Consider the following 16,867-nt stretch of genomic DNA (forward strand, 5'->3'; position numbering starts at 1 on the left):
GAAGGAATTCTAAAACAAAGTAATTTCTTTCTCAATAAGAGCAAATTAATACATGCAGCAGGTCTGAGGTTTGACACTGAAATAGCAAACCTATACAAAGGAAACAAATTTATGCAATGGGAATAATTTAGGCAAACCAGACAATTGGTAAACTATTTGCTTGATTAATTTTGCTTGCAAATGCTGCACAAATTTGCTCTGACATTGTCTTAAAATGCTTGTATTAAAAAGAGAGTCAAAAAACATTTACTATAACCTCCTCCCCTAAATATTTTCCAAACAAATGAATGTTGCATCTCCTATCCTTCCTCAGATTTACATACATCATTTGTTTTATCTTTTGTATATTCCCAGGGGTGCTAGCACAGTTCAGAAACTTTAAAATTCTCCGGAGAAACTTCAAATCTGGTGATGTGTGTCTAGATCAGAGGTGTTGAACCTCTTTCAGCATGAAGGCTGAATATCACTTTGAAGAAGATCTCAGAGATCACATTCCACTGATGGGTGTGGCCAAAGACAAAATGAGTGTTGCCAAAATACAACTATATATTAGCTTAAAGCGCTTATTGCCAGTACCTAGGAGATTGCCAGTACTTACAACTATATATTAGCTTAAAATACAACTATATATTAGCTTAAAGCGCTTATTACCAGTACTTAGCATTTCAAGCTTTTAGAATGGGAAGCAAGCTGCAGAAAACCTGAGAAACTACCAAATGATTGATGGTGTGGGGAAAGGGGGTGGGCAGGGGACGGGAGGCTGGATTGGTTCAGTGGTTGGCATGCCTTGCTGCAGTGACTAATTGTTTCCTCTATAGGGAAGGCCTCAAGGTGTTCCATTGGTTGTTTTGGAGGGAGGTGCCCAGTGTGCCGCCTCCCGTCAGGGCCTGGCTTGGCTAGCAAGGCCAGCCCAAAATTGTAGAGCCTGGATATATTTGTTTTTCTTCTAGGCCTCCATCTAAAAAAATGAAGCTTTTTGGATTTAAGGAAGATCCATTTGTGTTCCTTACTGAAGAAGATCCTCTATTTCCACCTATTCAGTAAGATAATATATTACCTTATTTTTTCCATATAATGGGTTCCATGTTAAGTCCCAGTACTCCATGGGTGAATTGGGCTAAGTCATATTAGGATTAGCACCTTAAAGAAATGAAAGGAGAAGGACACATTGGGCCCATTTGCATGTAAAGGTGGCACGTCATCAATGAATTAACTTACAATTTGGGTTCAATTGCATGCCTGGCACGTGTTGCTGCCATTTTGCATAATCTACCTCCAATTGGCTCAGTCAGGCCGCAGCTAGACCTAAGGTTTATCCCAGGATTGTCCTGGGGTCAAACCTGTTCATCTAAGTGCCACACAGGGCATCCAGCGCTCAGGCAGGGATGAACCCGGGATGATCCTGGGATAAACCTTAGGTCTAGCTACGGCCTCAGAGGTGGTTTCATGATGTGCAAATCAGATATGATGGGTTTTTCGTGGGTTAAACAACCCACAACCTATGATTGGTTTGGGGTCATTAGAGACTTATTATGCAAAGTGGTAGTGGCACACAGTGGACATACAACCCAGCGAATCGGGGGTTAATTAACCCATTATTTGCTACAGTTAGGGTGCAAACAGGATCATTAAGTGCAATTACATATAATGCTCTAATTTTAGAGTGAAGTTTGAATGGAAGCCAACATTAAACTGAAGGCTTGCAATTTCGTTTAGATGACATATGATTAAGATTTCCTGAAGGAATTCTAATATCTCTTGATTTCTAGGTCTCCACAGTTAACATGAATCTTAATTTTTTGTATTCTGAATCTAACTCTCATTAGAAGAAACATATTTTTAATATATAGGCTTGCATTCAAAGGTGCCCTTCAGCTAGCAAAAAGCCACCTGTTCACAGAAGGACTATTAAGAGCACTAACTGAGGAAAGTGATCCCAAATCCAGAGACATTTTTCTGTTTGTTCAAGCTCTTAAGAGCTTTTTATAGCCCACTAGATTTTATCTGCCACAGCCTGCATTTTCCTTATTCATCACATTTTTTCTTATGGTTATGCCCCCCCCCAAAAAAAAATCTATTGTGCTATGCTACTAGCATATGTAGGACTTAATGGAGCAACGCTGTAACATTTTCTCTTACTCTTTTTGGATCCAGACCATGAAATCATGAGAAGGGGACTGACTGCCCAATAAGTTAAAATGCATGGTGGCTCCAGACTTAAATATTGAATCTTTACTTCTCTAATTAAAGGTTCACAAATGCCATTAAAATATTTTTCTCAGTTTGGTACGAGAAGGCTTCCAAGAATGGGTTAACTCCCTTTACCACCCAGGAAAGGCAGGGATCATGAGCTAGAAAAACTTTGCATTAGGCTGACTACCCTCTGGCTCCACCTCCAGTTCTTGCCCAGGGCAGAGTGCTCACTACTTTTGGGTCAATTTCATAATTTTACTCAATTCTAGAGCCTTTCCCCCTTCGTGTTTTTTCTTTCTCTTAACTCATGCCACAACAATAAGAAAAAACAATCATGAATCTTTTCTCTGACCTCTTCTCTTCCTCTGTCTCTGCTCTGCCATCGCCCTGACAGGAAGCAGTCTTCTAAGCCTGCCCAACAAGCAGCTTCCGTCAAACATGTTAGGGTCCTGAAGAATAAGCACTGAGATGATACACTGTAGTTAGTTTTTGTTCTTGTCACATTCCAGCTCGGGAGGCGGGGAAGGTCCACTTCCTTGCTTTCTTCCTGCAGTTTCCTTTATAACGTTATTGTAACATCATACTCAGTTTATCTGTCTTAAGCTTAGCCATGGGGTGGAACTGGGGTAGAGCCAGAGGGGAGTCAGTCTGATGCAAAGTTTTTTTCTAACATGGTGTTTTCTGCCTTTCCTGGTAACCTAGACTTGGATGCGTCTGTCACAGCAAACCAGAAGGAAACCCCATAATAGGTGAATCAACGTTCTGATACACTGCTTTTCTGAAAAAAAGATTCAGAGCTGTTTACAGAACTAATAGCTTAAGAAGTTTACAATATAATATCAGCAACAGAATAATCAAACCTTGAATACATGTAATTATTTTTAGGACTTTTTATGCATTGGATCCTTCATTCCCCAAGATGAATTTGTTAACCCGTACTCAGGAAGGAAAAAAGAGGCAGCTGTACATGGTTTCCAAGGAGATAAGGAATGTACTGCTGAACAACAGTGAAAAGCTGAAGGTTTGACTTCGTATTTCTCTAAGAGTCTAAATATATAACAGTACTAAGGTTGATGAGGAGTTGCTGCTCTGTCCATAGAAGCTGTCATCTGCCATGGCATTTCATTTGATCTAGATGGGACTTCTCTTTCCTTGTCAGTGTTAATACTAGTGAGTAACAGAAAACATAGCATTTTTCCAAACCTGGGCATACCACATTGACATAATAGGACAAAAGAGTGCTTTAAAAGTGGAAATCGTGCCTAAAATGTCTCAAGGATACCTGCTGCTGTCCCCTGTTGAGGACAATAGAGAGGGGCAGCAGATTCTTCTGCTCTTCAGCACTAGAAAGGGCTCTGTGAAGGAATAGAACTGTCATCCATTTTTGTTTTTAGTTTTAGGATATTATGGGGTTAAATCTTTGTGTGCATGTGTATTATGTATGCGCATATGTGTGGAAGCTATATATAGTTAATAGTTTAGAGGTTAAGGGTTTACTTGGAAAACAGTGGTCAGCTCATTGTGCCCAGAAGGCCAGGAGTTAATAAAATTCTAGGGGAGGGTGGATGATTATTTAAACTCAGGAAATAGAAACTTAGTTTGCAGAAATGGAAAAGAAGCTACCCTTTTTGTTGGATGGAGTTGAAGAGGAAAAATAATAATTTTAAGAGATAAAAGCCTAAGGCAGAAAGACAGGGAAGAGCAAGAGAGAGAATGAAGAAAAAGCCCAGAATCTTAGAGGAAAGAAAGATTCAAAGCTGCTGGAACCTGGAGAACTTACTGGGAGAGCCGGCCCAATGATAAGAAGATACAGGGACAGTCTAGTTAGGTCAGCCTGATACATTTATCCCTGGTTGTTTTATTTCCCTATTGTTCATATTTTTGTAGTGTGTGTGTGTCTCCATTCCGATTCTAAAAAAACAATCCTGGTGACATTTTTTAAAGTAAAATTTAAACACTGGTATTGTGGTATTCCAACACAATGTTTGAAACATTGTGGTCTCTTTTTTGGGGGTTAACTGTTCAGCAACCCTCTCTCTCCCTTCAGTTCTGGTAAGGCTTGTCAGTAGTGATCAGTTTGGATGTTTTCCCCTAGTCCTCGCCCCCCCCCCCCCCCAAGTGGCTCCATAAACCTTATTTGAGTTCCCAGGTCCATCCCCCTCATGAGAGTCTGAGGACACTTCTGCCCATCTGGGTCCCTCATAGGCAATCACGATCTTCTCAGTGTTCCTGAACATTTGTGAGGGGCAGATACTCAGAGTGGACTTTTTATTAAATGTATTAATAGAAAATTCTATATACACAGTCCATGGGTTCCCCCCCCCCCCGTTTTCATGATGTATTTTCTGTTTTGTTTGTTGATATTCACAATAAAATAAAAAAGTATTAATAGAAAATTCATTTAATAAAAATTCTACTCTTTTACTCTACCCTGTGCCTGTTTGGTGCATTCTCTTCCCCTTCTTATTGTTTTATTATGATTCTATTAGAATGTAAGCCTATGCGGCAGGGTTCTGCTGTTTTATTGTTTTACTCTGTACAGCACCATGTACACTGATGGTGCTATGTAAATAAATAATAATAAATGAGCCTCACAAATATTCAGAAACTCTTACTGAAGATCCATAGGCTGCACAAGTATAGATGCTAACACCTGCGAAGCTGCTTCAAATAATGACTCAGTGTTGGATTATGTAAATATGTTTACATGTTTTGCTTTTATTAAACCCATTTTTAGGTTATTAACACAGGGATAAAGGTTTGGTGTCGCAATAGTGATGGAGAACAATTTGGCTGTGCCTTCAGATTAGCTCAAGAGGTAACAATTAAAGTGCTACTGTTTTGTTTCTATGGTGGCAAATATGCTTTGAAATATGGATATTTATGTGAGTGTAAAAAGTAATGGATTCATTATGGTACGAGCCTTCCTCTCACCCACAGAGATAGAGAAAATAATAATAAAACAGTTGGGCCGAGTGGCTACAAAATGCAAGAAGGTACATTCTGTGACAATTCAAAATAAAGTTGAAATGTTTACAAAATAAGTCTAATAACCATTCAGAAGAACAGCATTAGGTGATAACACAATCTTACTAGCTTTGCTTTGCTGATTAAAAGCTTATAGGGGACAAAAAACTATTGTCCCACAAGCCATTGGTCTAAAGGAATAGGGTCAAACTTGCTGATAAACCTTGTTCAGCAATTTCATCCTAGAGTTTCTCTTTGAAGTGCCTTTATAGAAAAACTGCAACTTCCAGAAGAAACTGGGTTGTCTATAAATAAAAGGAAAAGACACACTAACATTAAAAAAATGGCCACACTAGTCGGAAGACAATACAATTTCCCAGGACATGTCTGCTGACCTGAAAGTCATCATTCAAGAAAGTAACTCCTAAGGAGCATTGCTATTATAATCCTTATCTGGTACTGAGAAGCTTTACTTAGAATTGTCACAGAATGAATATTTTGTATTTCGTGGGCGTTAGGCCACCACTGTCAACGTTCATGTGTGTCAATTGAAAATGACACTTCATTTATCTGAATTCCAAAAAGCTTCTGTCAAAAGAGTAGTTTGAAGTATTGCCCTTGCTCTCCTGTTCAAGTGTAAGAAATAAAACTTTTGGGAATATTTTAATTTCAATTTGTTGTATGGTTGGAATGCTGATTGAGTAAAATATTATCAATTGTCTAAGTATCTTATGAAATATTTACTGTTATGAAATAACAGACAGGCAAGGAGGAAGTTGGTATTAGGATATTTTTGTTAAAGATATATTGGTCAAGTACTGAAAACATTTAATTAATGGGGCTTTCTGGGAGATGAGTTGGGGCTGGGGGGTGGGGACATCAGTCAAATAACCAAATCTATTTTGGTAAGAAAGCAGAAACTGCATTTTAAAAATAGGTTTTGTATTTCATCTCCAGGGAATATATACACTTTACCCCTTTATTAATGCAAGGATCATAAATGCCAGCATAGAAGATGTTAAAGTGCTGCTAACAGAAGAGAACCCGTTCTTAAGTAAACTCAGCAATGAGGCACGCAATCAAGTAAAAGGGCTAGGTAAGTGTTAACTTAAGATGATGAATAATGTTATCTGAGACTTCAAGATTAAAAATCTAATTTAAGGCATTCTTATTAGTTCAGGGCAAGTATACTAAATATTAAGAACAGTCTCTTCTTTGTGGTCTCTGTGCGTCACACACTGACCCTGTTCAGACAACACACTAAGCCACGGTGGTTAAGCATTGTGAGCTAAACGTTATGGCTTAGCATGTCGTGTGGACCATTCCTAACTATGGTGGCTACATAACCACAGTTTAAACATGCTCACTAACCATTTGTTGCAAAAGGGTTAGCAGCCTAACCATGGCTTAGTGTGTCATCTGAACAGGCCGCTAAGGGCTCTGTGCCTGCATGGAGCCTCAATCCAGGAAACTTCTAAACCTGAGGATTCTTTGGCGGGAACCCTGCCCCCACCATATACTGCACATGCCTAGCTGGGTTCCCGTCCAGTATTTCTGTTCTCTTTTGACCGCCATTAGAGGTGCCTCATTGGGCTCTTCCAGCTCTGTTGAGAGCGGTTTTTTGTCTTTCCTGAGGACTTTTTCACTTCTTTCAACCTTTTTTCTCCATAGTTCTAACCTTTAACAAAAGAAGGGGGAAGCTTTTTTTCTCTTCTTCATTCCTTGCTTCTCCAGCAGTCCCCTATCACTAAAGGGGTCACACATGGAATTAAAAACCCCATTTTGCAAGTGCGTGAAATGTGGGAATAAACACTACACCATTCTCCAGAGTCCATCAACGCCACTCAGTCAAGTCACAGAATCACGCCACCGTCGACAATGGACCAGCAGGTATAGTTCTTGCTCCCCACCAAGAAACTGGGAAACTCCCTGAATACCACACACCATTTTGTCAATACTACCATTTGGATGATTGGAGATCCATTTGGGCCTCCGTCTATGTTAAGGACTTTTAAAATTGTCGTGTATTTTAAATGTTTAATGTTTGAATATTGTAATATATTTGTTATTTTTTTTAACTTTTGTATATTTCTTTTCATAGGTTTTAAAATGTATATGTTTTAAATTTTGTAAGGCCGCCTTGAGGCCCAGTATAGCAAAAGGCGGGATACAAATAATAATAATAATAATAATAATAATAATAATAATAATAGCAGCAGCAGCTTATGTGGCCAAAGCTTTATCTGTAGTTTTGTCTGTTGCATTTCCCACAGCCCACAGGGCAATCCCATTCAAAACTGAGGTAGTTTCAGCACTGAGAACAACAGAACTTCAAAGTTAAACCTCTCTCCCTCCCCTACTCATGATCCCAAAAAAGATCACTATCTCCACACTGCTAATAGCAGTGCAGAAGCAGTGATCTTTTGCCCACTGCCCAGCTGAGGTTTAATCAGCTGGGCAGTGAGGAAAAATGGGCAGTACTCAGCAGGCTGCAGAGAGCACTAAAGTGTTTTCCATCTGCTGATCGATGGAACAGTAATGCAATCGTATATTTGCAATAAGAACTGCTGCTGTAATAATGTCACATTTCCTTTTTTGTAGCTATGGGGAGCATCGTCTTGAAGTATGAACCAAATACAATGTGAGTAGCCTCACTATTCTCTCTCTCTGTGTGTGTGTGTGTGAGAACAAGTCTGGAGACAGATACACATACAAGCCCTATGAATAATTCTGGTTAGAGATATTACTGCGAAGATTAATCTTAATTGCTTTAAAGGAAACACCATTTCTGGATAATAAACCTATTCTAGATTACAAGTCTAAGTGTTGTGTACAAAGCATAGGGCACTATCCAGTCCAGTCACTTCATGTGTTTTAGGGGGGAAATTAAGCATGAGCTTAAATCTTCCATTGAAATCAATGGAAATTACAAGTGTTTAACTACAGCTGAATTGTGCCCCAAGGTTTTTTTAGTGCCCAACAACTAACAGCTGCTTGTGCTTGTTATGTTTTTATCATTATTATCGTTATCATTTAATTTAATTTACAGTTATAAGGATTATAATTATAAGGATTAATTAATAATGGATATTGGTGTTATTATTATTATCATAATGATCATCATCATTGGAACATAGGACATAGGAAGTTGCCTTTTACTGAGTCGAACTATTGGGGCATTCAGCCCAGAATTGTCTGGCGGCGGTTCGCCAGGGTTTCAGGCAGGAGTTTTTTCCTAGCCTTACTTGGAGATGTCAAAGATTAAACCTACATCAAACCACTGAGCTACAGTTCCTCAGCAGCAGCAGCCATAAAATGGGCTTTGGGGTGAGGGCGGGGAATGAGTATCTGCACAGTCATTAAACGTGAGACAGCCGTACGCAATACCAGTTGGACTTTCTGATGTATCCTTCAGCAGGCCTGCACAATGTATCAGTCGAGTATGGTGTGCTGAATCCCCAACCAGGGATGCGGTACACCTCCTGCAGCCCCCAATTGTCAGGAGATCATATATACCCCCACAGCCCCTGGGTGTGGATCCCAAAACACACCAAAATCCAAAATTCGCTCAGGCCCTTAAAGAGGGGTGTCTTGGAGGTATGAAACTAGTTCCAACTGGTCAGGACAGCAGGCTGAGTGCTTAGAGGGGTCACAACCCATCCTGAAACCAACTCTTCAGGTCACACACAAAATGGCCACTCGTACACAAGATGGCAGCCTGGGGGCTGGGGATGGGCTCCACAGGGTCCCTGGGGTGCAGGAAGACCATAGGTGCCTCCAAATAGGTGGGCCAGCCCCCCCCCCAAAAAAAAACCCAAATCAAAATGCATCTTGACCAATCAGCTACCACTTTGGTTGGGTCCAAAACCAGTTCCAACTGGTCAGGGCCAAGCACCTAGAGGGATCACGCCTCATCCCGAAACCTGTCCCCTAAGGTCACACACAAAATGGATGGCTGTACACAAAATGGCAACCTTGGGAGGTGGGGATGGGCTCTACAGGGTCCCTGCAGTGCAGAAAGGCCCTGTAGACCTCCAAGGGGTGGCCCGAGGCCCCCAAACCCCCCCAACCAAAATTCACTCAGCCCCTTAGATGAGGGGGTTTGTGGCCCTAAAATGGGGGCCTCAATTCCAGGGACCCCAGTGTACCCCATTCACCTGTCACTTTGACGAAAGCTATAATACCCTTTATATTACAATTGTTCTTTGAGCTATCATTTACTGCAAAATATATACCTGACATTCTAAATGTGTTTAGTCTGTTTCTTCCATTTGGGAAGCATTATTTTTTTTATCCGTCCCTTCCAACTCTGAAGGCAGCCACCCTATTTCTTCGATTCTAAGACACACTTTTCCCCCCATATAAACATCTCTAAAAATGGAATGCGTCTTAGAATCGCGGGTGTGTCTTAGGTTTTTTTTTTCTGTTGGTGGTACTGAAATTAGTGTGCATCTTACAATCGATGGCGTCTTACAATCGAAGAAATACGGTATTATAATTTTTTTAAAATCCAAAATAGATAATACCAATCTTTAATGTAACATACACAAAACTGCTTTATACTGGGTCAGACCATTGGATCATCTAGCTCCATAATGTCTGCTCTTACCTGGCAAGCAGTTCTCCAGTGTCTCTTTCTCAGCCTTGCTACTTGAGATTTGTTTTCAACTGGACCTGCTGGGAATTGACTCGAGACCCTTATTCTTGGCAAAACCTGTGCTTGTCCAGCTATGCTCTGGCAGTGCCCCAATTACAGTATGCTTCAAACAATCCTGCAATATTGTTTTAAACTACTAATAAACCCACTAATGGGGCAGCAAAATTTACAATTAAAACAGTAGCATACTAAAACTCCGTTGTGTCATTAAATGGGTTTTCAATAATCCCTTGTGTTTGTAGCGAACCAGATACCCTTCAATGTTCTATTGTGCTTTGTGGCTGGCTTGGCAAGACTTCCCTTCGTGCTTTTGTGCCCAAGAATGAGAGGTTGCATTACCTGCGGATGATGGGGGTTGAAGTCTTCAAAGCAAAGAGGAAAGAAGAAAGTGTGGAAGACAAAACAGAAGCAGGCACCACGGAACAAGTGCTGGAAGAAATGGACTTGGAATGCGAAGCCAAGGAAAACAATGAGTTACCTGCACAAATAGAAGATGAACTGAATGAGCAATCTGTAAAGGAACTTATGGAAACCAGTGTGATAGAGAACAGTTCTTCCAGCGACAAAAATGAGAGCACCAAAAATACAGAAATCAAAAATAATGTTGACCTTGGTGATATAAAAGACTAAGATGTTACTTTCCATTAACTATCCATGTGCATTGTTTTAGATAATTATGCTGCAGTTAAGCATCTTCAACCAAATTTTAATAAAAGACTATTTCAATTGCTAGGAAAATGTGTTGTGGGAACTATTTTATAAAAAAAATCCCCCTGTAGTTTTTTTTTAAATATATGTTTTCATTTACTTGTTTTGCCATGTAAACTCCAAGATGCTTATAACTTTGTTGGGTCTATTGCAGGCAATGGATTTTGCACCACTAAAATGATACTTTTGGAGTCAAGATTAAATAAATGGTTGCCATATGGGTATAATTGGTAAAATTGGGCTATGAATTTGCTTTGTCACTTGAAATAGCTTTGTTGACAGAGAATCTTATCAATTTTTAAACACCCTTGGAAATTACTTTCTTGTTACTCTGTACCTGAAATATTTTCATATTACTATTATTAGCCTTCGTTATGTACTATTTATCATTGAAGAACTCCTGAAATGGTTTACAAAGAAATATTAAAAATCCATTGAAGTATAATAGAGGTTGGTTCAAAGATAGCTCACAGCTGGGGAAAAGCCAAAGTAAACATACGTTTTCAGTAAATCCTTAAAACACGCCAAAGTTGAGGCCTGATGTCCATCTGAGGAATCATAGAATAGCAGAGTTGGAAGGGACCTGCAAGGCCATCGAGTCCAACCCCCTGCTCAATGCAGGAATCCACCTTAAAGCATCCCTCACAGATGGTTGTCCAGCTGCCTCTTGAAGGCCTCTAGTGTGGGAGAGCCCACAACCTCCCTGGGTAACTGATTCCATTGTCGTACTGCTCTAACAGTCAGGAAGTTTTTCCTGATGTCCAGCCAGAATCTGGCTTCCTGTAACTTGAACCCATTATTCCGTGTCCTGCACTCTGGGAGGATTGAGAAGAGATCCTGGCCCTCCTCTGTGTGACAACCTTTTAAGTCTTTGAAGAGTGCTATCATGTCTCCCCTCATTCCACAGGGTGGCTGACACTGCAGAGAAGCTTTGTCTCCGTGTCGCCACCAAACAAATCCAGAGCCACCACATGGACAAAGGGCCTTCCCTTTATATAGGGGGAGACATTCCTTGAGATAACCTGGTCCCGAGTTGCTTAGGGCATAGCTCAGTATTACACTGACAGCCAGTGCAGCTCTTTTAGCATAGGCCTAATATGTGGGTAGTAAGGCCCCCTTCTCAGTAACCTAGACACTACATTCTGCATTAAATACAGCTTCCGAACCAGTCCTAAGGCAGCCCCTCTTAGAGCACATTACGGTAATCACAGTGGCCAGGCTATCTGTTCAGGAACAAGTGCAGTTGGCAAACCTGCCTAAGCTTGTAGTAGGTACTCCTAGCCTTGGAGTCCACTTGAGCTTCCCGTAATAGCAATGGATCCAGGAGCACCCCCAAATTGTGAACCTGTTCTTTCAGACAGGTCCATCTAGAGCTAGCAATTGCCCTATTTTACATATCTGGGAATCACTCACCCATAATACCGCCATCTCATTGGGATTCAGTTTACTGGCCCTCATCCAGCTGCGTTCAAGCACTGACCTAGGTTGTGAAAGGCCTCCCAATTCAGATGTAATGGAGAAATAGAGCTAGGTGTCATCAGCATATTTATGGCACCTCACTCCAAATCCCCTAATGACTGCACCTAATGGCTTCATATAGTTATTAAAATGAAGTCATTATGAAAATGAAGTCAAAGGTGGCAGCATATAGAACCTTAGATTTATATTGTGTGTTTACACTAGGTGATATCTGATGGTTCATCCTTTAACATGATAAATGTATCAGCATTGATCTTAGTTTTGCTAGATCGACTGGCATTGCAGGGGGTGATATTGCATTTCTATAATGCTGGTTACCATTTCTAGTCTCAGGCCTTAGCTAGACTTAAAGTTTATCCCGGGGTCGTCCCTGCCTGCTCCCGGGATCCCCTGTGTGTCATTTACATGAACAGGGATGACCCTGGCGATCCCGGGATAAACCTTAGGTCTAGCTAAGGCCTCAATTTCTATTTGCCAATAACTCGCAAGTGCGCATTCACAAATATATGTATCGCTGAAGAGAATCTAAATTAGAATCTCAGTAGGAAAATATGATCTCTAAATACAGGCAACAGCCTTGGGATCAATCCCATCCATGGAAAAGTGGGTTTTCTTTGGTGCCCACATTCACATCAAGAACTTTGTTAGGGCAGACTTGGGTGTGGTTTTTTTTTTGTTTTTCAGACAACCCTTCAAATGCTTAAAACAGATTTCTGTGCTACCTGTCCCTTAAGATGATTATTCTAATGATTGTTATTTTGGTCTCAGGGGTGGCCACCGTATCTGCTAAACCAGCCATTTGTGTTACTTACTTAAGGGCATCTATGACTTGACCCCAACATCCATATGCACAGAATAGAAACTCCTACTCCCTTTCTCAGCTAAGCTTAAATATATTAGGGAGAGAGCATGGCATTGCCTTCATGTTATGAGGGCTCTCAGAATGTATCTTTTTGGAACTTCATTGTGTGGCTCTTGTTGACTGTTTGCTCTTTAGTTAGTCTCAGCAGTAGTTCACTGGCTGAAGAGGGTTAAGTCTACTGTAGTAATAACTAGCTCTCAAGAAGGAGTAGAAGGTGCCCTGGCTGAATGGAGAGATCACCCCACAGCCTTCAAACCACTGTTCTGCAAGCCAGTAAAAGGAGAAATCACAGGTAAACACTTTTTCTTTTGCTTGAAAATGCTGGAAGTGGGGTTATATCTACAGCTTTACATATTGTTGTGCCAGCATGAATGACAACATTTGAGCATATATTCGTACCTGTTCGCACTCAGCTTTTCTAGTTTTTGGCAAAATTCTTTGAAACTTTCAAGCATATGAAATTATGGGACTAAAACTATGCATATTTATTTAATTGACAAAATGCTTTTCAGTGTAAAACTGGGTTTCCTATGGCACAGTACATAAAGCATTGATTCAGCTAGCCACCCTTGTGACTTATCCCTATTCTCTGAACGTCTGGCGTCTTCTCCCTGTTAGCATGCTATTGAAGCCATCTCCTGCGAGCCGATAAATCTCATGAATAGCTTTGTTCGATTACCTGTTCAAAAAATTGGCAAAGTATTTTAACATAATTGTACCAGCAAAAATAGGTATAGATTTTCTAGGACAGTGGTTTTTAAAGTGTGCTCTAGGAAATTGATTTCCATTGGGGTAGTCATCTTCGTACGTTGCAGCAAAAAGCGCAAAGAGGTTTGTGGCATTTCAAAGAGTACCGTTTTATTATGGCCTAACAGCTGCACCATTGTCCACCGTTGCCAATTTTCCTGCTATGCTCAGCTGCAGTGGAGCTTTCAGTATGTTTTAAGGCCCATGCTCAGGTCCCACAAGGTAGTGGCTAACAGATTTGGTGAGGACCACGCATGAAATGGATGTGAGGAGTCAAGGTGTACAATATGCAGAAGTTTCTTGGATGAATTAATGTGAAAAGGGTTCTCTGAATGCAGAATATTTAAAAGCCACTGCTGTAAGAAAATTAAAATGGGCTTTACAACACATAAAACTCACATTTATTAAGAGATGTAGGTCGGAGTTTGCGTAGTTCATGTACAAAATATTTCCCTTACATATAGAAAACTGCCTTGATTAGGGAAAGAGTTCTATGTCACCTTGACTCTGACATGCAATTTTGCTATGTACAGGGAATTGTGGGGTTGTGTTTTTAAGGAGAACTTTTACTTCATATCAGCACCCATAAATCAACTTAAATGCGCTTGTATTTTCTGGTATTCAAGAATTAAAATGGAGCAGCAGGGGGCAGCACAGGTTAAGGAAGGAACATCATGCTCAAAACGTACATGGCTGCTCTGTTCTGCCCTCTGAAGCTAAGGTGGCAATTCTTGGCATGAAGGTTGGGTACAAGAGTAAGGACAGACAGTTTGGGCCCAAACAAAAAAAGAATTTGGTCTTGCCGTTAAATACTTACTGTTTGGGCACAGAAAACTGTCTGTACTGTGTATTGTGCAGTACTGTCAATTCATGCAATGCTTTAAAAGGTTTCACAAGCAAACTGATCCAAGGTCCCTGACACAAGGAGCTTACAATACGGAGTTTGGCTTATGTTTTCAAGCCATAAAATCAAGAAGTGGGGGGAAACCGAAAGACTGGAGGCTGATTTGTGGAGGAGGAACTGAAGGCAATGTCAAATGATCATAGATGGTGGCACACAAGTTCGTTGTTTCTATCCTCCTGTGGTTTGACAAGTTTTGTAGGCTTTTGAAGTATCAGCAGGCTTTTGAAGTTTTAGCCCCACCTGCACACAAATAATGGATTGGTTCCAAACATGTTTCTTGCAGCAAAGCCATGCTGTAGGGCATTCAGTCATGCGATTCCCCTCTACCTGGTGTAGTCAAGGATCAATTTTGCCACATGAGCAATTTTCTAGAGATCTGGGGGTGTCTATACACTGCTGCGTTAGAAGTTGATTAGCTCAAAAGCCCGCAGCATCACTACTGCGAGGTGAAATTGAGAAAGCCAGATGGGGCTATCTGGCCAGGAAAAACTGCAGCACTGGCAACCATTCCCTTAGCCAAGCCCACCTCTTGCCCTGCGTTCCCACCCACTGGATAACCTGAACCGAAGCCCGGGGGTGTCTATACGCTTTGAAACAATGTGGAGATCTTGGAGCAAATGGTGAATTGGCACTTTGAATGTGCAGTTTTGGGGGGGAAAGCCTGATGTGGCTGCAAGTTGGTGGCTACATCATATGAACAATGCAGTGCCACTTCCCAGCCACTACAGGGTTAATAGAGCATGTAGACACCCCTCAGGATAGTGGGTTGGTGTAAACAAAGCCCCTCACTAAGGTCTTAGGATTTTGAGGCCTTATTACAACTTGTGTTGGTAGCTGCAAGAAAGGCAAATGCTATTTTGGGCTGCATTAATAGAAGTATAGCTTCCAAATCACGTGAGGTACTGGTTCCTCTCTATTCGGCCCTGGTTAGGCCTCATCTAGAGTATTGCGTCCAGTTCTGGGCTCCACAATTCAAGAAGGACGCAGACAAGCTGGAGCGTGTTCAGAGGAGGGCAACCAGGATGATCAGGGGTCTGGAAACAAAGAGTGCAGGACACGGAATAACGGGCTCAAAATAAAGGAAGCCAGATTCTGGCTGGACATCAGGAAAAACTTCCTGACTGTTAGAGCAGTACGACAATGGAATCAGTTGCCTGGTGAGGTGGTGGGCTCTCCCACACTAGAGGCCTTCAAGAGGCAGCTGGACAACCATCTGTCAGGGATGCTTTAGGGTCGATTCCTGCATTGAGCAGGGGGTTGGACTCGATGGCCTTGTAGGTCCCTTCCAACTCTGCTATTCTATGATTCTATGTTGTTTTGTTTGTTTTGAGACCGCAGCACCAGGGGAAGTGAGGTTTATCCCTCCTGAACTGATTTTATTCTGTTGCTATTTGCAGCAAAGTGTGGGAGTGGGTGATTTTCATCAGGATCATGGAATGGGTAAGCCTCTCTATGTGCTGTAGTCCTAATTGAAATCCCTTCCAATGCCGAGGATATTTTTAAAAAATATATCCTAACGTGGTACTAAACTACACTATTACCATAACATGTAATTATTTCTTCTTGAGTTTTAGCCATTTCAAGGTATAGATTAGCAAACTTCTAATCTCTACCTTGAAATGTCTTCAGATTTGGTCAGAAAGGCAGCAAAGGGTAATGGTACAACCAGAAGAGGGTCTGCAGTCAGGATCAGATTAAAGTATTGGCTGTATATGCCAATACCTGAAGATGGCCTAGCTAGTCCATAGGATATTGGGACTACAGTAGTCTTGCTAAAGAGGTCATGGAAAGGATGGATTTGAAGGGGGAGCAAGAGAGAGGCAAGATCATGGTGTGGGAGGAAGTTTCAGGGGTAAGGAAGGGAGAAAGGTGGATTCATTTGAAAGTGCAGGAGAACTTTGAAAGGTGTAGGTGATGGCGTTGGAGGAGCAAAGTTCACAAGCAGGGATGGGCTGGAATCTTCTATATATATAAAACGCTTAGGTATGTTTCCGTGCAGGCTTCAGCTGATACAGGTTGCTAAGCAACAGTAACAAGGTTAACGTCAGCTGATACAGGTTGCTAAGCAACAGTAACAACGTGTAACGTCAGCTGATACAGGTTGCTAAGCCCCTTGCCCGACTCCTCCAGGCTTTCCAAGGTAATCCTACCCCCCTTTCTGCCTCTTCGCTCCCCCCCCCCCACGAAGGGGGCAGCACCACGGTCCAGAGCATGAGCGAGGCACGGCCAGGGCCCTTGGTGGCTGGGTGGGAGGCCGCTTGCCTACTGCGAGCCGAGGCCCCGGCCTAATCTCATGCTAACTGGGCGGGCGGCCCAAGGCTGACAGGAACCCCAGGGAGAGGGGGACACC

The 16,867-nt window shown here is 41.6% G+C and overlaps 1 protein-coding gene across 1 annotated transcript in view; it reads left to right on the forward strand.

Annotated features, from left to right (window-relative positions):
* Window positions 1–10,555, forward strand: part of NSUN2 (NOP2/Sun RNA methyltransferase 2) — a 45,816-nt gene extending 35,261 nt beyond the window's left edge. Inside the window, exons 14-19 of the mRNA XM_063130197.1 lie at window positions 951–1,040; window positions 3,079–3,214; window positions 4,931–5,011; window positions 6,118–6,256; window positions 7,762–7,801; window positions 10,060–10,555. Coding sequence (XP_062986267.1) covers window positions 951–1,040; window positions 3,079–3,214; window positions 4,931–5,011; window positions 6,118–6,256; window positions 7,762–7,801; window positions 10,060–10,447 — 874 coding nt within the window. The 3' untranslated portion in view covers window positions 10,448–10,555. The remainder of the gene's footprint in view (window positions 1–950; window positions 1,041–3,078; window positions 3,215–4,930; window positions 5,012–6,117; window positions 6,257–7,761; window positions 7,802–10,059) is intronic.
* The last annotated feature ends 6,312 nt before the right edge of the window (window positions 10,556–16,867 follow it).

The sequence above is a fragment of the Elgaria multicarinata genome, chromosome 7, assembly GCF_023053635.1.
Source record: "Elgaria multicarinata webbii isolate HBS135686 ecotype San Diego chromosome 7, rElgMul1.1.pri, whole genome shotgun sequence".
Taxonomy (NCBI): domain Eukaryota; kingdom Metazoa; phylum Chordata; class Lepidosauria; order Squamata; family Anguidae; genus Elgaria; species Elgaria multicarinata.